At 38.6% G+C, this 20559-nt stretch overlaps 1 protein-coding gene and 1 pseudogene across 5 annotated transcripts in view; one reads left to right on the top strand and one right to left on the bottom strand.

Moving 5' to 3' along the window:
• LOC146396953 (uncharacterized) overlaps positions 1–19519 on the bottom strand; it is an 866748-nt gene extending 847229 nt beyond the window's left edge. For 3 of the 5 annotated variants that reach the window (XR_014827582.1, XR_014827583.1, XR_014827584.1), the window contains exon 1: positions 11743–12561. Coding sequence is in view for 2 of the 5 variants with exons in the window: in XM_084996670.1 (XP_084852796.1) it covers positions 19004–19145 (142 nt within the window). In the remaining 3 variants the exon portion in view is untranslated. Of the gene's footprint in view, positions 1–11742; positions 12562–19003 lie in introns of those variants that run through there. The other 2 variants (XM_084996670.1, XM_084996669.1) reach the window with 1 other exon arrangement.
• LOC146396952 (small ribosomal subunit protein uS2B pseudogene) lies at positions 19273–20061 on the top strand (annotated as a pseudogene).
• Positions 20062–20559: the final 498 nt, after the last annotated feature.

Genomic DNA, 20559 nt, shown 5'->3' with positions numbered 1-20559 from the left:
ACAAAGCCATTTATGACAAACCCACAGCAAATATAGTACTCAATGGAAAAAGCTCAAAGCCTTTCCATTAAAATCTGGAAAAAGACAAGCATGCCCACTCTCACCACTTTTATTCAACATAATATTGGAAGTCCTAGCCACAGCAATCAGACAAACAAAAGAAATAAAAGGCATCCAAATAGGAAACAAAGAGGTAAAACTGTCACTGTATGCAGACAACATTATACTATATATAGAAAACCCTAAGGACTCAACCCAAAAACTACTTGAACTGATCAATAAATTCAGCAAAGTAGCAGGACATAAGATTAACATTAAGAAATCAGTCACATTTCTGTATACTAGCAATGAAACTTTAGAAAAGGAATACAAAAATACCTTTTAAAATTGCACCTCAAAAAATCAAATACCTGGCAATACATCTGACCAAGGAGGTAAAGGACTTATATGCTGAGAACTATAAAACATTCATTAAGGAAATTAAAGAAGATTTAAAGAGGAGTTCCCGTCATGGCACAGTGTTTAATGAATCCGAATAGGAACCATGAGGTTGTGGGTTCAATACCTGGCCTTGCTCAGTGGGTTAAGGATCTGGCACTGCCATGAGCTGTGATGTAGGTCACAGACATGGCTAGGATCCTGTGTTGCTGTGGCTGTGGTGTAGGCCAGTGGCTACAGCTCTGATTAGACCCCTAGCCTGGGAACCTCCATATACCATGGGAGCAGCCCCAGAAAAGGCAAAAAAGACCAAAAAAAAAAAGATGTAAAGAAATGCAAAGATATTCCATGCTCCTGGGTTGGAAAAATATTGTAAAAATGGCCATACTACCCAAAGCAATCTACAGATTCAATGCAATCCCTATCAAATTACCCATGACATTTTTTACAGAACTAGAACAAACAATCCAAAAATTTATATGGAACCACAAAAGACCCAGAAATGCCAGAGCAACACTGAAGAACAAAAACTAAGCAGGAAGCATCTATCTCCCAGACTTCAGGCAGTATTACAAAGCCACAGTCATCAAGACAGTATGGCACTCGTACCAAGACAGACAGACAGACCAATGGAACAGAATAGAGAACACAGAAATAAATCCAGAAACCTTTGGTCAATTAATCTTTGAAATAAAGAATTCATTAGAAGCAGCCAACAGCAGAACACAGGAGGCAGAAGAATGAATAAGCGAGGTGGAGGACAGATTAGTGGAAATTACGGATGCAAAACAGTAACGAGAAAAAAGATTAAAAACAAATGAGAGTCTCAGAGAACTCTGGGACAACATTAAATGCACCAACATCTGTATTATAGGGGTGCCAGAAGGAGAAGAGAGAGAATGGGGGCAGAAAAAATATTCCAAGAAATAATAGCCAAAAACATCCCTAACATGGGAAAGGAACCACTCACTCAAATCCAGGAAGCACAAAAAGTACCATAAAAAATAAACCCAAGGAGGAACACCCTGAGACACATATTAACCAAACTAACCAAAATTAAAGACAGAAAATATTGAAAGCAGCTACGGAAAAGAAACAAATAACATACAAGGGGACCCCAATAAGCTTCTAGGCAGATTTTTCAGCAGAAAATCTGCAGGCCAGAAGGGAGTGGCATGATATACTTAACATGATGAAAGGGAAAAACCTCCAACCAAGATTACTTTGCCCAGAGAGGCTCTCATTCAGATTTGAATGAGAAATCAAAGATAAGCAAAAGCTAAGGGAATTCAGCAACACTAAACCAGCTTTACAGCAAATACTAAAGGAACTTCTCCAGACAGAAAAGAAAAGGCCACCACCAGAAACAAAAATACCATAAATGACAAGGCTCTCCAGTAAAGGTACATATACAGTAAAGATACAAAATCACCCATGCACAATTATGCCACCAAAATCAGAAATCTTGAAAAGAGGTGTGTACAAATGCAGAATACTGGAGATGCACTTGCAATTAAGAGACCAACAACTTAAAAGAATCTCATATACACATATAGACTCTTAAATCAAAACTTCAGAATAACTTCAAGCCAGAAGTCTACAATTGATACACAAACAAATAAGAAAAATCAACTCAAATACAACACTAAAGATAGTCATCAAACCACAAGAGGACAGAACAAGAGAAGGGAAGAAAAAAGAGCAACAAAAAAAATCCAAAGCAATTAATTAAATGGCAATAAGAACATACATATCAATAATTAGCTTGATATGAATGTTAATGGACTAAATTCCCAACCCAAAAGACACAGACTGGCTGAATGGATACAAAAACAAGATTCATACATACACTGTGTTCAAGAGAACCACTTCATTTCTAGGGACACATACAAATTGAAAGTGAGAGGATGGAATAAATTATTCCATGCAAATGGGAATCAAAAGAAAGCTGTAGTAACAATACTCATGTCAGACAAAAATAGACTTTAAAATGAAGAATCTCTTAAGGGACAGGAAGGTCCCTACAAAATGATCAAAGGATAAATCCAAGAAAAAGATATAAAAATTTTAAGTAACTATGCACCCAACATAGGTTCACCACAATATATAAGGCAACTGCTAACAACCTTAAAAGGACAAATCGACAATAACACAATCATAGTGGGGGACTTTAACACCCCACTTACAGCAATGGACAGATCATCCAGACAGAAAATCAGTAAGAAAACACAGGCCTTGAATGAAGCATTAAACCAGATGGACTTAATATTTATGGGATATTCCATCCAAAAGCAACAGAATACACATTCTTCTCAAGTGCACATGGAACATTCTCTAAGATTGATCACATCCTGGGCTACAAATCCAACCTCAGTAACTTTAAGAAAAGTGAACGCATATCTAGCATCTTTTACTGACCACAGCACTATATGACTGGAAATCAACAATAAGAAAAAAACTGCAAAAAATGCAAATATGTGGAGACTAAACAACATGCTACTAAACAACCAATGGATCACTGAAGAAATCAAAAAGGAAATTAAAAAATACCTAGAAGCAAATAACAAAGATACGACACTCCAAAACCTATGGGATGCAGCAAAAGCCGTTCTCAGAGGATGCAGCAAAAGCCGTTCTCAGAGGATGCAGCAAAAGCCGTTCTCAGAGGATGCAGCAAAAGCCGTTCTCAGAGGATGCAGCAAAAGCCGTTCTCAGAGGATGCAGCAAAAGCCGTTCTCAGAGGATGCAGCAAAAGCCGTTCTCAGAGGAAAGTTTATAGCAATGCAAGCCCACCTCAGGAAACATGAAAAAGCTCAAATAAACTAACTTTATATCTAAAGCAGCTCAAGAGAGAACAGACAAGACCTAAAATAAGTAGAAGCAAAGAAATCATAAAGATCAGAGCAGAAATCAATGAAATAGAAACAAAGAAAACCATAGAAAAGATCAATCAAATGAAAAGCTGGTTCTTTGAAAAGATCAACAAGTTGATAAATCCTTAGCCCAGAGTTATCAAGAAAAAGAGAACACTCAAATCAATAAAATTAGAAATGAAAAAGGAGAAGTAACAGCAGACATCACAGAAATACAAAGGATCAGAAGAGACTACTATATGCAACTATAGGCCAATAAAATGAAAAACCTAGAAGAAATGGACAAATTCTTAGAAAAGTACAATCTTCCAAGACTAAACCAAGATGAAATAGAAAAGATGAATGGACCAATCACAAGTTCTGAAATTGAAACTGATTAAAAAACTTCCAACAAACAAAAGTCCAGGACCAGATGGCTTCACAGGCGAATTCTATCAAACATTTAGAGAAGAGCTAACACCTCTCCTTCTGAAACTATTCCAAAAAATTGCAGAGGAAGGGACACTTCCAAACTCATTCTCTGAGGCCACCATCACCCTGATACCAAAGAGATAACCACTAAAAAAGAAACTACAGGCCAATTTTACTGATGAACATAGATGCAAAAATCCTCAACAAAATACTAGCAAACCATATCCAACAATACATGAAAAGGACTATACATCATGATCAAGTGGGATTTATCCTAGGGAGGCAAGGGTTCTTCAATATCCACAAATCAATCAGTGTGATACACCACATTAACAAACTGAAGAATAAAAACCATATGATCCTCTCAATAGATGCATAAAAAGCCTTTGACAAAATCCAACACCCATTTCTGATAAAAACCTTTCAGAAAGTGGGCATAGTGGGAACCTACTTCAACTTAATAAAAGGCCATGTATGACAAACCCACAGCTAACATCATTCTCAATGGTGAAAAGCTGAAAGAATTCCTATTGAGATCAGGAACCAAACAAAGATGTCTGCTCTCGCCACTACTATTCAACATAGTTTTATTGGCATATAGTTGCATATAGCAGTCTCTTATGATCCTTTGTATTTCTGTGATGTCCATTGTTACTTCTCCTTTTTAATTTCTAATTTTATTGATTTGAGTGCTCTCTTTTTCTTAATAACTCTGGCTAAGCACTGGCTAAGGGTTTATCAATTTTTCGATATTTTCAAAGAGCTAAATTCATGGATGAGCCCTAAACAAAATGAAAAGACAACCCACAGAATGGGAGAAAATCTTTGCAAGTGAATCAACTGACAAGGGATTCATCTCCAAAATTTATAAACACCTTCTGCAGCTCAATACCGAAAAAACAAACAACCCCATCCAAAAATGGGGAAGAAGAGCTAAACAGACGATTTCTCCAAAGAAGACATAGAGATAGCCAAAAAATACATGAAAAGATGTTCAGTGTCACTCATTATTAGGGAAATGCAAATCAAAACCACTATGAGGTACCACCTTACACCAGCCAGAATGGCCATCAAAAAGTCTACAAACAATAAGTGCTGAAGAGGGTGTGGATAAAAAGGAACCCTATTACATTGTTGGTGGGATTGTACATTGGTGCAACCACCGTGGAAAACAGTATGGAGATTCCTAAGAAAACTAAACATAGAACTACCATTTGATCTAGCAATCCCACTCCTGGGCATCTATCCAGAGAAAACCATGACTCGCAAAGACACATGTACTCCAATGTTCATTGCAGCACTATTTTCAATAGCCAAGACATGGAAACAACCTAAATGTCCACTGGGACAGAGGAGTAGATGAAGAAGTAGTGGTACATATATACACAGTGGAGTATTACTCAGCCATTAAAAGGAACAAAATATTGGCATTTTTAGCAACATCGTGGACTTAGAAATTATCATAGTAAGTGAAGTCAGTCATCCAAGGAGACACCAACATCAAATGCTTTCACTGACATGTGTGATCTGAAAAAAGGACACAATGAACTTTTTTGCAGAACAGATACTGACTCACAGACTTTGAAAAATTTATGTTTTCCAAAGGAGACAGTTCAGGGTTGTGGGGGATGTGCTGGGGTTGTGGGATGGAAATCCTATAAAGTTGGATTGTGATGATCATTGTACAACTAAATGTAATAAATTCGTTGAGTAAAAAAAAACAAAATAAAACACGAAAAAAAGAGAAGACACAAGTACATCTTGTGTGATTCCATTTTTATGAAGTTCAAATAAGTCAACTATGATAATATTAGGATACCAACTGGAAGAAGGCACAGGGGAACTTTCTGAAATAATGAAAACGCAAATACTCTATAGCTCCGACCCCTAGCCTGGGATCCTCCGTAGGCTGCAGGTATGGCCCAAAGACAAAAAAGACAGGCACACACACACACAAAAAAAAATTAAAGTGAACTCTAGGACCATTAACCATTTCTTTAGAAATTGACACAACAATGATATTACAGGAGCTTTAAAGAGTCCCACTGTCAGCCCATCTCAACAAGTTATCTTGTTATTTCAATCTAGCAGAGTAACTTTGCCTTATTAATTAGGGCATGTAAGCCAACGCAAATAAGCCAGATTCACACAGTCAATTGCCATTTAAATATCTGCTAAATCTCAGTTTAATTTCTAGCAGTTTCAATACCTAATACAGTGATTAACCTTTTATAACATTCTTTCATACCTATGATTTTACTTGGTGATCTTAACAACTTGATAGGGTGGATTCTTTGAGCTCCATTGACCTGATGTGAAAATGGACAATTGGTGAGGTTAAGGAATTTTTCCAAGGAAATGCATGGCCTGAAGTTCATATTGTGGTGCAACAGAAACGAACCGGACTGGTATCCATGAGCACGCAGTTTGATCCCCTGGCCCCTCTCAGTGGGTTGGGGACCCAGTACTATTGTGAGCTATAGCGTAGGCCGGTGGCTACAGCTCCAATTCAATCCCTAGCCCAGGAATTTCCATATGCCGCAAGTGGGGCCCTAAAAAGCAAAAAAAAAAAAAAAAAAAAAAAAAAAAAAAAAAAAAAAAAAGGAGGAGGAGGAGGAAGGAAGAAAATGGGTAGCTGTCAAGCATCAGAGTCAAAATTCAAAGTACGATCTTCTTTTTCCATGCTTAGTGCTCCACGCAATACATCAGATCTGACTAGTGGATTAAAACCAGTTTTATTTCTTGACAAATTCATAAAAGTAAGCAGAGAAATGAGAAACTCCACTGCTATACCATTGTCTGTGATTTAAGACATAGCAACTAACAAAATATTTGAGGAAAAAAAAAAACTAGATGGCTTTAATAAAAAGTCTACACAAAATAAAATTTTTTAGGCCTCAAAAAAGAATACTAACATTCTGAAATTTTTCTAATCTCTTTGCTTTACTTATCCACATAGTAATACATTTTCACTGATTATTCTTTTGCAAAAGCATTGTAGGAGCTACATAGCCTTCTCCTATATGGATATGCTATGAACATATTTGACCATGAAATTATGCATTTGTAATTTGATGGATTTTTTTTAATACAATGATGATTTAAATTGCAATGTAACAAGATGTACCATTTCCAGGACTTGACGTTAAACCATTGCACTTGTGCTTGCCTGCATTCATTTCTCCCAAACTGCACTCCACAAATGCCTCAGTTGAAACCAAGAATTCATAGCAACCCAGCTTTAATCCAAATAGATGACCCTAGAATAGCACACTAACTTGAAAGGAACCCAATTCCCTGAATGACTGAGTGAAGGTAACTTCCCTATACCATTCCGGGACGATTGTAAGGGAATGAAAATAACATAGTGGCCCACAGTATCTGCAGGTTTCACACATCCTTGGATTCAGTTAACTGCAGATTATGCACTATTGCAATGTTTACAATCTACGGTTGATTAAATACATGGATGACAAACCACGGAAACTTAGGGACAACTATGAGACTTGACCATCGATGAAATTCATTCTAATGACAAAGGACTATATTTGTTTTTTAGCAGTAATTTTTTTTTTAATTGGATTGCTTTGCTACAGTAGCAGTTATCCTAATTTAACTCCTATTTGTCAAATGGTGTTTGTCTACAGTAAACAGTAACTCCATTTCGGCCTGGTCTGTAATTCATTCCCTCTTTCTCTTTAGGTCTGTGTGATACAGGAGCAATTTAATCACAATTCCTATTTCTGAATCTCTGGCAGTAATATGGAATAATCAACATTCCTTTCACCACAAATAATCAAGGTTCTCAATGTTATCTGCTTCCACCAGAGTTTATTGACATTTGACAAATCAAGCAACACCCACCCTCACCTCAAGAAGAGGCTCACTAGCCCTGTTACTGATATCGAGTTGCTATTCATGCAACAGTATATGTGCTGCAAAGAAATCCTGGAAATCAAGTTAAGGGCCTTCTTTTCACAAATACAGAAACTGATGTCCAGAGAGATTAGGAAGCTTGCCAATAGCACACAGATGTAGATACCATTGAAGTACCCAAATTAGAACACAAATCCTGAACTAGTCAAGAATATACGTTCCACCACTCTATAATACAAAAGCAGAAATAATTCTTTTCCAAATGTTCTGACTTTGAATATCCAGCCACATTTCCTTTTCCCTCCCATGTTACCCTTCTTTAAAGCCAAATATACTGCAATGCAGTTCAGTCCAATCCATTCTTCCAGGCTCAATGATAACCATTCATTTATCAGTTATGACACAACCACCATGAATTTAGCACTAGTAAGATACAATTCCCGTCTAAGGAAAAATACATCTGGAAAGGAAGAAATTATAATACAACATTTCAGTATGAAAAGCCATGTAGGTTGGGGAAATACAAAATGTTTATGATTTTATATAATCGCAAACCCTAACCCAGTCCTGAAGGTCATGGGAGGGGTGCCATGAAGTCAATTCCTAAATATGTGTAGATGATAGCCAGAGAAAAGAAGAGGAAAGACTGGAAGCGTCACATCTGACAGGACTCCAGATAAATCCCAATTTAACAGCTGTTCCCATCTCCTTCACATCCATTACTTTCTTACCCTCCCTGTATTGTCTCATATTCCAATTTTTGTTCTAAGTGATGAGACAATACTAGCCATAACCATGAAAAAAAAAGTCAAGCCCCTACGACCACCCTAGAGTTCAATTTAAGTTAAAATTGTTGGAAATAACTTCATTTTACTGCCAATTTATAATTCTTCTTTACCATCACATTAATATTCTCTACAAAACTGAAATATATGATGCAGAAAACACTCAGGTTTTTCATGCATGAAGGACCATGATTTTAAAACTTTTCTCTGTAGTTCCTTAAAAGATTGATGAAGCCTGTAATCATTTGTCTGGATGAAGGAAGTAAATGAGCCTGCATTGGGGTCTCCAGGTCATGTAATCACCTGCTCCTCCAATCTCTGCAGGTAAACAAGAAACGTGCCTGATTGATAGCACAGGTGCAAGTTATTTCGCATAACACTGGCCTTCCCAAAAAACCTCTTAAATATAGATGCAGCGGTTTATTGCATTAAATGTTTAAATAACTAATAATTTATGCTCCATGTTTGATAAAATAGGTTTAAGTATCTGTTAAAATATTACCAATGAAAAACTTTTACAACAGTTTAATATGAGGAAATGTGATGTTGAAAATGTCATGAAATATATATTTTAAATGAATAGAATATATAGATGTATATAGATATAAAATGAAGAAGTACAAATACTGAACGTGTCAACATAATAAAAGTCTTTCCAGGGATGTATAGATATAAACTGAAAGTTCATTAAGGATATAAGCTTGTGATTATACCAATTTTGAAACACCCTAACCTGATCTTAAGGATATAAGCTTGTATTATACCAATTTTGAAATATCCTATCCTGATGTTATCTTACCAATTATTAGAAACATGAGGTGGAACAAAAGTTAAGTATTTTCTACCCATTACTGAATAAAAAGCAATTTATTAATGATACACAAAGAAACTATGTTCTGAAAAGATAAGGAGAAAATTTAAAGTATTAGTATTGTGAAAAGTTTTTGAATAAAAGCTACAATTTTAAGACCAGATCAAGTGATCATATTAGGGTAGGTCAATTTTAAAATAAAAGTACACAGGCAAAAGCCTCATTAAGAAATTCTTATATTAAAAGCCACAGATGTTCATCATAAAGAGGCAGTTCTTATGAACCAAACATTTGCTGTTTTGTGGAAAGTATGCTTAAAGAGCAGGGTAATTAAAAGATTTAAGAATGAAAGCCTCTGTTTTACACATGGCAGAAGGGCAATAATGCTGAAGTGAAAGCTGTGTTACACTGTTCAAGAGAAAAGTGTTATCACTGGGTTCTGCTATCCTCTCTTATGCCTCCAACTGATTAGCTGTCATGTGGTTTGAAAAAATTAGTAGTTACACAAGATTAAGCCTAACAAGTTGGAAAAACTGTAAGCCACTACCTTATTTGCTCAGTGTCTTACACAATGCCATGTAGTATTTATATATTACATTTTTATATAGAGTTCTTTATTCGCTTTTATGTGTAGTAAGACCAAAGAGGAAAATACTTTTAATTTGAAAAGGTGGACTATACAGCGTCTCACTTTGACTGTAATAATTAATTTGAACCAGTCTATCAGAGATGTCTCTCAATTGTTTTAAGTATCAACTTTAAGAGTTCTATTCAGGAGTTCCCATTGTGGCTCAGCAGAAACCAATCTGACTAGCATCCATGAGGACACAGGTTTGATCCCTGGCCTTGTTGTGATCTATGGCCTAGGTCGCAGACATGGCTTGGATGTGGCTGTGGCATAGGCCACCAGCTGCAGCTCAGATTCGACCCCTAGCCTGGAGAACCTCCATATGCTGCGGGTACAGCCCTAGGAAGACAAAGACAAAAAAAAAGGTTCAATTCAAACATTAACAAAATGTTCCTTCTATAAGATAAATTTATTCCCTCAACCCCACCTCACCTTACTAATCCTCTCAACTTTATCTAGTGTTTCAGATCCAAACATATGCCATTCCCATGAGCACATTCCCAATAATTTAAAAAGCTCAACTTCTATTCACCTCTTAAGGAAGTTCCTTCTTTAAGGTAGTGGTTCTGCTTATTGAGTCAAATTTGATGAGCTCCAAGAACAAACCAACCCAAAAAAAGCCCATCTTTTGTCCTAATGACTAAATCCTGAAAAGGCTGAAACATCTCTCCCAGAGTATGTTATGTACTGGTTGATTACTAAGTACCACATTCCAATACATCATTTGAACATGTCTTAGTTACTAAAGCTGCCCTTTGGGAACTGTACAACATACTGTCAGGCCTCGTGTGGCATTGTTCGTCTACTTTCCTTCTGCCAACATCCAGATGACAACACCCTTACGTCTTCCAGTGTCTCAGATGGTCTGGGTTCCTGTGGGTATTCTCACTCCTATCAACCAAGTAGTTCACTAAGTCCTGTCTTATTCAAATTACCCAATAGCAACCCTCCTGCCCTGACTTAACCCAACTTTTTAGTCCAAATTCATCTGCACACTTCACCATTCACACCTGATTTGACTTTCATTAATTTCTATTGTACTCAGCTGATCTTGCTTTGGTGATGCTGATGGCTTTCTACCTATTAACATGGAGATAATGTCACTACCTCTAGATGACCTCTATCTAAAACACCCTCTATTATTAAAAGAACCACACTGTTTACAAGACAGCAGTTAAAGTGAGGTCACTCTCATAAATCATAAATCTCAAGTATTTTCTTTTGTTACCAGTGACATATTTGTGGCATGCCAGCAATGACCCAGGACTAAGCCCTCAGAGCATGAGCAGCTGTAGTAGTCATCATATGCTCCTGGCACCCTACCCTCTAGGTTATGGTAGGGCTTAATTAAGCAAATGAAAAGAAAGGTACTTGCAGCTGGAAAAGCATGGACAAATTCATCACCCTCATGTGTTCTCATCTAGTACTTCTATTTAAATAGCCCTTTAGTCTTGCTCATATTTCTTTTTTATTTTTTCTCTGTTCAACTTCATCATCACAGAATTTCATTTGATTTTCATAGTATGATATTTCCTCTAATGATGCAATACCGTGTTGCTCAGAATTTTTATGCACAAGTCTACCATTTTACAAATAGCAGAGGTTGTGTTTGTGTGGGGGTAAAGGGTAGACGGGAACTCTGTATTTTCCACTCAGTTTTACTATGAATCTAAAACTGTTCTAAAAAAAATAAAGTCATTAAAAAAAAAGTCAGCCCAATTCTCATAAGGACAAAAGCACCACAGGATATCTGATGTTAACACCATTCAAACCTCATCAACTGCACCCTGCAGGGAAAGCACTAACCTCAGGAACACGGCCTGGTGGTTAACCACAGGGGTAATTATCCAACAGGCTAAGTGAGTCAAGAGACTGTGATGACTGGACAGATGCCCAGGAGTGAAACGCGCACACACTTACCTTGCTGACTCGGCATACAGGCTCCTTAGGATCAGTCTCTGAGTCTGGGCCATGGACAGGCAGACGTGGCAAAGATGGAGACTTCTGGGAGACAAGTGAGGCTGCCAGGGCCCTTCCTGCTGCTAAACAAAGCTGCTACTTCCCATGAAGGCAGACATCATGGAAACTCCTTAGCCTTGTCCTCCAGGCCAGTGCTGAGAGGCACCTGGAAACTGTCACCCACCAAGGGCCTGTGTATCTTCCCAGAACAGGGCCAAAGTGGTCTGGCTCAAACAACCTTCACTATTCTGTATCAAGAGTATAACCCCAGGAACCGCTGGGCCAGGAGGATGGCCTGCTGGGCATGGGCAGCCCATGTCCACTTAGAGCTAGAGGTCCTGGTACCTGAGGTTAGGTGAGCAGAGTGAACTTCAGGGACACAGACTGAGTCACTCTGCTTCCAGGCTCCTCGAGAAGAGTCCCAAATCCAAGCGTGCAGGGACAGTCCAGGACACAGTTCAGGAGTCCTGGGAGACACACCAACTCTCTGCATCCAACACACTCCAGGCGAGAGTTGCTAAGTCCCCTTAAGCCAGAATTCACCAGATTTCTGAACTTGTCACAGGCCTAACCAGGGCTGAAGGGGATGACAAGACTGCCAGATGGGTCCAAGTCCTAGAAGGACAACAGGGCCATATATGGTCTGACTGCTTCCACCCTGCACTGCAGGCAACTGCTGACCCAGAGAGATTGACTGGCTGGAGCTGCCAGGCCGAGTGGTCCGAGAGACTGAGGTAGGTGTGCTGAGGCCAAGGACGATACGCAGGCGCAAAAGGCTCTGACTCAGCCCCAAGGCTTCTTGGGATATATCCCTGTGTTCCGGACTGTAGGAGTAAACCGGCCACAGGCGGGGGCTTGTTGGAAATACATAGGGCTGCCTGGGTTCATCCTGCAACTAATCAAGAGTTGCTAATTCCCCTAAAACCAGATCTCCCGCGAACTCCTTTGCCCGCTGACAAGAGACACCTGGATATCTACCTACACAGTGAGCCTGTGTATCTTCCCAGAGCAGCTTCCCTGTTTTGGAGGGGGAAAAGAGGAGATGGGAAGAGAGAGACGAGGAGTAGGGGTGTGTGGGGGAGAGAGAAAGAGAGAAACAAATCACCAGTTTTTACAGGCATTTGTAGGTATGGTTATTTTCTACATTTAATAATGTGAAAACTATTAGTGGAGCTGAGTGATTTGACTAATATCATACAGGAAGGAAGGGGAATTTACCTCAAGCCTATATGATGTTAAAATTTGATACTTTTATCCTCCCATTGATTCAATATTTATGGAGAATCTGCATGTCTCTGATCCTTTTCTAGATACTGTAGTCACAGGGGTGAACAAGACCTGTCCACAAAGGTTATGAGGAAATGGTGTAGAGTCACACTAAAAGAAAACTATATATACATTGCAGAGAGAGGTGATATAGATATAATTTACATGTAAATTATATAAATATATATGTACTATCTTAAAAACACATACCAATTTTTTTTTTCAGAAAACATTCAGGCTGGGCAGAAATTTAGCAGAAAGTGTGGCAGACTGCCTCAGACAGGTTAGTAAAGGAAAGGGTCCCTGAGGAATTTGCATTTTAAACTGAGACAGGAATGACAAAGAACCAGCCAGCTGAAGATCAGAGGAAGAACATCCCAGTGCAAAATTCCTAAGGTAGAAATGCAGTCAGTGTGCCCGAGCAACCAAAACAAGGACAGTATGACAGAATGACTGGAGCACAATGGAACAAGGATCGAGAAGGGAGAGGCTAGGATGAGTCTGGAATAATTCCAAATGCAATGGAAAGAAGCCACTGGTGGTTTTATACAGGTGATATTCCAGGTATTGTGTAGATAACAGACTGTAGGGAGGCATGCAGGAGGCAATCTAATTAGGGACTGATTAGGCTAATCTAAGAGGGAAATGAGAATAGTTTGAACTAAGGAGCTAACGGTTAAAAAAAAAATGGAATTAAAAGGTAAATTCTGGGTGTGTAAATAGAGGCAGAGTTTACGGTCCTAGCTTCCTACTGAATGAACATCCTAAAAATCACTAGAGACAACAGCACTGTCACCTTCCATGAAATAGTTCCACTTTAGAAGATTCAATATCCTATTGAATTTTGGTTTGAGGTGGTACCCAGCCCTTAGGGAAATTATGCCTACATGTCAACACCATTATACTATTCGCTGTGTCCATCAGTGATGCCATAATATAATGGTAGAAATAAAATGAAATAAAACCTTAAAAACTGTAATTCTCTTAATAAACATATATTTTTAGTTCCTACCTGCATTGTTTTTATGGCCACACCTGCAGCATATGGAAGTTCCAGGGCCAGGGATTGAATCCAAGCCACAGCTATAATCTATGCCACAGCTGAGGCAATGCTGGATCCTTTAACCCACTGAACCAAAGTGGGACTGAACCTAAGCCTCTGCAGCAACCCGAGCAGTCAGATTCTCAATTCATTGCCCAAGAGGAACTCTTCTCCCTGCATTTTATTCCCTGATTTTAAATAAAAAAGTAAGACTCAGAAACCAAACTATCCTTCTTTAAAATTGCCTGCCTAAGTGCATTTTGTAATACATGAGAGTTCTATAAATCTCATTAAGTTATACAAGTAAAGAAAGAATGAAGAACGCTGTCTCCTTATTCCAGAGTGTTTACTGGGGTCCCATTGTCCTTTACAGGTGCTTAGTGAAGTTTAAGCAAAGTGATTCCCAAGAAAGTGAGAAACTGTCAGTAAAATTTTGAATTTAAACCAGGACATTAAATGGTTTTATAAGGAGTTCCCGTCGTGGCGCAGTGGTTAACGAATCCATCTAGGAACCATGAGGTTGCGGGTTCGGTCCCTGCCCTTGCTCAGTGGGTTAACGATCCGGCGTTGCCCTGAGCTGTGGTGTAGGTTGCAGACACGGCTCAGATCCAGCATTGCTCTGGCTCTGGTGTAGGCCAGTGGCTACAGCTCCGATTAGACCCCTAGCCTGGGAACCTCCATATGCCGCGGGAGCGGCCCAAAGAAATAGCAAAAAGACAAAAAAAAAAAAAAAAATGGTTTTATAACTCTCAGGAAAAACATATCCATAGATAAAGTTCCTATCATCATATTTACATAAATGTAATTAGCGAGATTCTATAAAATCATAATTTATATTAAAGATTTTGGCATTCTTCTTTCACTACTAAGACTAGTGAAGTGGTGTCAACAATTACCCTCAACATATCCAAATTTCATGTAGAGTTTCCATTTTCATATATTAAAAATCGTGTTCATACAGATGGCCCAAAAGTACATAAAAAATTGCTCAACCCTGCTAATTATTAGAGAAATGCAAATCAGAATGACAATGAGGAATCACCTCACATCAGAAATAGAACTACATATGATCCAATGATCCCACTTCTCAGCATATATCCAGAGAAAACCATAATTCAAAGAGATACATGCACCCCAGTGTTCACTGCAACACTATTAACAATAGCCAAAACATGGCAGCAACCTAAATGTCCTTCAGCAGAGGACTGGATAAAGAGGATATAGTACATATATGCAATGGAATGGTATTCAGACATAAAAAGAACAAAATAAGGCCATTTGCAGCAACATGGATAGACTCAGAGATTATCATAATAAGTGCAGTCAAACAAAGGCAAATATTACATCATTTAAATGTGGAATTTTTAAAAAATGATACAAATGAACTTACAAAACAGAAACAGACTCACAGACTTTGAAAACAAATCCATGGCTACCAAAGAGGAAGGTGGGATATGGGTGGATTTGGGATTTGATGAACACTTTTGTATATGGAATGAATAATCAATGAGGACCTGCAGTGTAGCACAGGGAAATCTACTCAATATTATCTGATAGCCTATATGGAAATGCATGTGTGTATATATGGCTGAATCACTTTGCTGTATAGCAGAAATTAATACAATATTGTAAATCAACTATACTTCAATAAAATTTTACAAATAAGTAAATAAAAGCCACATTTACTGAAATGTACTTAAAATTTTTTACTTATTCTGCTTTCTTTGTTCTTCTTATACTCATTTATCCTACAGAATATCTGCAGTTCTATTCCCTAGTTGCTTGGCCTTGTGATCTGGGTGGGCGATTTATAAACATTTATTATTAATGAGCAGTTTGTTCTTTGTGTTTCTATTCCTCACTTTCTTCTGAAACTTGTACAATTCTTGATTTGAGAAATTTTGAGCTGATTAAGACTTATATGTTTATTTACCTCGTCTCCCAAAATACAACTCAAGTTTAATAACATGTATGCCTCCTGTATACTTGGGAGATGCCCAGAAAAACTGACTAGCCCAAGCCACCCTAATAAAGATGTTGGGAGGGTGGGGGAAGATCTATTAATGGGAGGTTACCAGGAAAAGCACAGTAACAGGTAACAAGGGTATAGTTGTTCTGTAGATTTAAGTCAGTGCCTTCCCCATGGGTAAGAGATTCTAGAGGTTTGTGGTACAGTGAGGGAGACATCCTTAGCCATAGAGATTTCCCTTATAAACATCTCTCTCTCTCTCTCTCTCTCTCTCTCTCTCTCTCTCTCTCTCTCTCTCACCCATGCCCACAGCATGTAGAAATTCCTGGGCCAGGGACAATGCTAGATCCTTAACCCACTGCGCCACAAGAGAAACTCCATAAATGTATGTGCCTCTTAGACTCAGTTTTCAGAGCTTCTCCAATGTCTGCTGCTTCCTTAAAGTAACAGTTTAAAATAGTCCTTATACCAAAAAGGCATATTTGGGGGCAGCAAATCCTACACCCCTTCACTCTCAAATCTTGATCTACGTAAAGTAGAGCTGTAAGGAAAGAAGATCATAGCACTCTCCAATGAGTAGGAGAAGTTCGGGTTCTAAATATTTCACTTTGAATCATAGAAAAAACACATCATACTATACATGGAAGAAGCAGACAGAAATCTGATTCAAATTCATATGAACTCTATCAGTCTACATTAGGATGTAGTTTGTCATGCTTTCTTTACCCACCCCTACATTAGCTACCACCTTTCAGACCACCACCACTTTTCATATCACTCTTTCTGTAAGAAAAAATAGTGAAAGTTAGTAGTTGCCTGCCTAATTCTTCCATTTGAATTATCTCTGCCTCTTATGGACTATTTTGTCACTCTATGGGCTATTTTATAATTCTGGGGAAATAGAGGTTAATTGCAGAAAACTGAGAGTAATGAAAATAATTCCTCTCTTCAGAAATGCAAATAGTATCTGGTGGGATGCAATTGTCACTATCTAGATACTAACCAGTTTTGTAAGTTTCGTATCCATTTGTTAATTTATTTCAGTATTCCTAACTTGACTATAAATATGCAGTACTGAACAACTTATAGTATTATAAATTCCCTCAATAATTAAGTGGTAGGTGAAAATTTTGACATGTCCATTTTATATTTGCATGAGAGTCATGATTTTATCCTACTTTTTTTTTTTTTTTTTTTTTTTTTTTGCTTTTTAGGGCTGAACGCAAGGCTTATGGAGGTTCCAGGCTAGGGGTCGAATTGGAGCTACAGCTGCTGACCTACACCACAGCCACAGCAACATAGGATTCTGGCCACATCAGCGACCTATACCACAGGTCACAGCAACACCATATCCTTAACCCACTGAGCGAGGCCAGGGATCAAACCCACAACCTCATGGTTACTAGTCAGATTCATTTCCACTGTGCCACAATGGGAACTCCATTTTATCCTACTTTAAATTCATCTTTTCTAATATTCTATCCACTGTAGGAATCCCCTCTGACATACTCTTGAGAGAGTCTTTGCTTCAGCCAAGTTCAACCAGAACTCAATGCCACACACTGAGCCATTCATTTTTACCCAACTCAGCTCATATTGAAAATTGAGTCAAATTTGTTTTCCCAAATTTTTATCCATTGATGTCAGTTCTCCTAAATAAGGAGAGATTTCAAGAAAGAGATTTCCTTTCCATATGACAACCATTCAAACATTCTGTTCAGTACAGCAGTGTGGATAGAAAAAAACAAAGTTGCTTCATCCAACTATGTTAGGGTTAAGTCATAAGCTACTGCAGTAGCCTATGTCAATGCACCTTGAGGGGAAACCAAAGTGGAAAAATAGGATGTTTCCTGTGCTTTGGATAAACAGGCCCCTAGATAATTAAGAGGCATATTTCACGAAGAATTTCGATGACCTCAAATTCTTGCATCTTCCCATAAATAGAAAAGCACTAAAATCATTACCTTGAGAGATCTATTCTTTGTGATTAGCAATCATTTTTTATCAAGATGTATGCTTGACTATATGTATTTCCTAGCTGTGAACTGAAGTTTGACACTTGCTATCAGCCTCTATATAGATTAAAGCATGAGCTGCTGCCAACCCACAGCACCCCCGAGCAGATCTCAGGGTGCAGACCAGGAGTGAGGCACTCTCTGCTCTGGGAAAACTGGAAGAACAGGTCTTCAGATAGATGTTTTTAGAAGAATATTTTATGAGCACACTTCTTGCATCTCTTCATAGCTAGAAAAACACTAAAACCCCTCATGGTGATATCTGGTCGTCACGGCTAGTAGTAACCTTCATGAGACCAGCAGCAAACTTTGTAAAATATGTGCATGGCTGCACGTGCCTCCCCCTTCACCTTTACCACATATACACCGGTATTATTTTCCCCTGCCTCTGAAATACCTCTGCCTGGGCTATTCTTTTTATAAACAAAAAGATGTCACAGTCATCTGTGAGTGCAGTCACTCTCAAAGATGAGTCCCGAGGGAACACAGGAAAGAAACAAAGAATACTGGCTGGGTAGGTGAGGTGCATATCAAAGGAGTGATTCCAATAAGCCCAGACCTTTACATCTTCCCATAGAAATCGGTTTTCTGTAAATCTGGTTTTGTATATATCTTTTGGTCTTACTACCCTCCCTTTGTTGCAAAAATTCCTATATATCCTAGCTCACCCCTCATCTCCTCAGAGCAGTTTCTCAGGGCTAACTGAGATGCTGTCTCCCAGTTTAAGACCTAATTTTGCCCCAAATAAAACTTATTTCTCAGCTTTCAGGTTGTGCATTTTTTTAAGTTGACACAGCCATAATAATCTCATATAACTGGCCCCTTCCTTACCTCTTCAGAACAGTTCCTCAGAGCTATCAGAGCCAGCTTCTTCCCAGGCTATGGTCCTCAGTAAGCTCCCTGAATAAAAGTGAAACTCAAAGCTCTTACCTTGTGCATTTTTCTTTCTGTTGACAGTCTGCACTGGCTTCAAGATAGTTACTGAATACTTAAAATATAACTGGTCAAAATTGAGATGTCCTGTAAGTATTAAATGCACACCAACTTTCCAGGCTTTCCTTGACAGGTCCATACAGTGTTGTTCTGGATTCCCACTGTAACTTAAAGAGAAACTTTCACAATGTCCGGATGTTTGAGGTCCTGCAAATGAAGTAGGAGGATGTCCTCAAATTCCTTGCAGCAGGAACCCACTTAGGTGGCACCAACCTAGACTTCCAAATGGAACAATACAGCTACAAAAGGAAAAGTGATGGCATCTACATCATAAATCTGAAGAGAACCTGGGAGAACCTTCTGTTGGCAGTTCGTGCCATTGTTGTCATTGAAAACCCAGCTGATGTCAGTGTCATATCTTCAAGGAATACTAGCCACCAAGCTGTGCTGAAGTTTGCTACTGCCACTAGAGCCACTTCTATTGCTGGCCATTTCACTCCCGGAAACTTCACTAACCAGATCCGGGTAGCATTCTGGGAGCCAAGACTTCTGGTGTTTACTGATCTCAGGGCTGATTACCAGCCTCTCACAGAGGCCTCTTATATTAACCTACCCCCAACTGCTCTGTGTAATACAGACTCTCCTCTGTATTATGTGGACATTGCCATCTAATGCAACAACAAGGGAACTCACTCAGTGGGTCTGATGTGGTGGGTGCTGGCCCAGGAAGATCTGCACTTGCATGGCACCATCTCCTATGAACACCACAGGAGGTCATGCCTGATCTCTACTGCTGCAGATATCCTAAAGAGACTGAAAAGGAAGAGCATGCAGCAGCTGAGGAGGAACTTCAGGGTAAACGGACTACTCCATCTCATGAGTTCACCACTACTCAACCTAAAGCAGCAGACTGGTCCAAAGGCATGCAAGTGCCCTCTGTGCCCATCCAGCAGTTCCCTACTGAAGACTGGAGTGCTCAGCCTGCCACTGAAAACTAGTCTGTAGCTCCCACTGCTCAGGCCACTGAATGGGTAGGAACCACTGAGTTGTTTTAAGCTATTCTTCCACAAAATCTTAAAATGGAAACAGGTTGATGGAAAATAAAGTTTCTTAAAAAAAAAAAAATCACCCAGATTTGGAACACTTAGTACAAAATTTGTAAAATATCTCATTAATATTTTAATGGATTACATGTTGAAATAGTATTTTGAATATATTACATTAAGTAAAATACATTATTAAAGTTCATTTCATCTCTTTACTTTTTTTAATATGGTTGCTAGAAAATTTAAAACCACATATGTGGCTTGCATTTGTGGCTCTTTCATCCAGATGTATCTTCGGCTTCCTGAAATTTCAAAGAAAGTGCATGCCCAAGAGCAAACCCTATGGCATATGAGATTTCTTTTTTTTTTTTTTATTTTCCCACTGTACAGCAAGGGGTCAGGTTATCCTTACAGCACATGAGATTTCTTTATCACTTGATTGAGACTTCCTCCAATAATAGAAATTTATACCACACTATATTTTAATAGGCAATTTTTTCACATAAC

The sequence above is a fragment of the Sus scrofa genome, chromosome 14, assembly GCF_054392235.1.
Source record: "Sus scrofa isolate SSC_HxYL_T2T_F1_AM1 chromosome 14, Sscrofa_HxYL_maternal_Yorkshire_Landrace_v2.0, whole genome shotgun sequence".
NCBI lineage: Eukaryota > Metazoa > Chordata > Mammalia > Artiodactyla > Suidae > Sus > Sus scrofa.
Note: the sequence above shows the minus strand (reverse complement) of the source record. Positions and strands in the feature narration are given on the sequence as shown.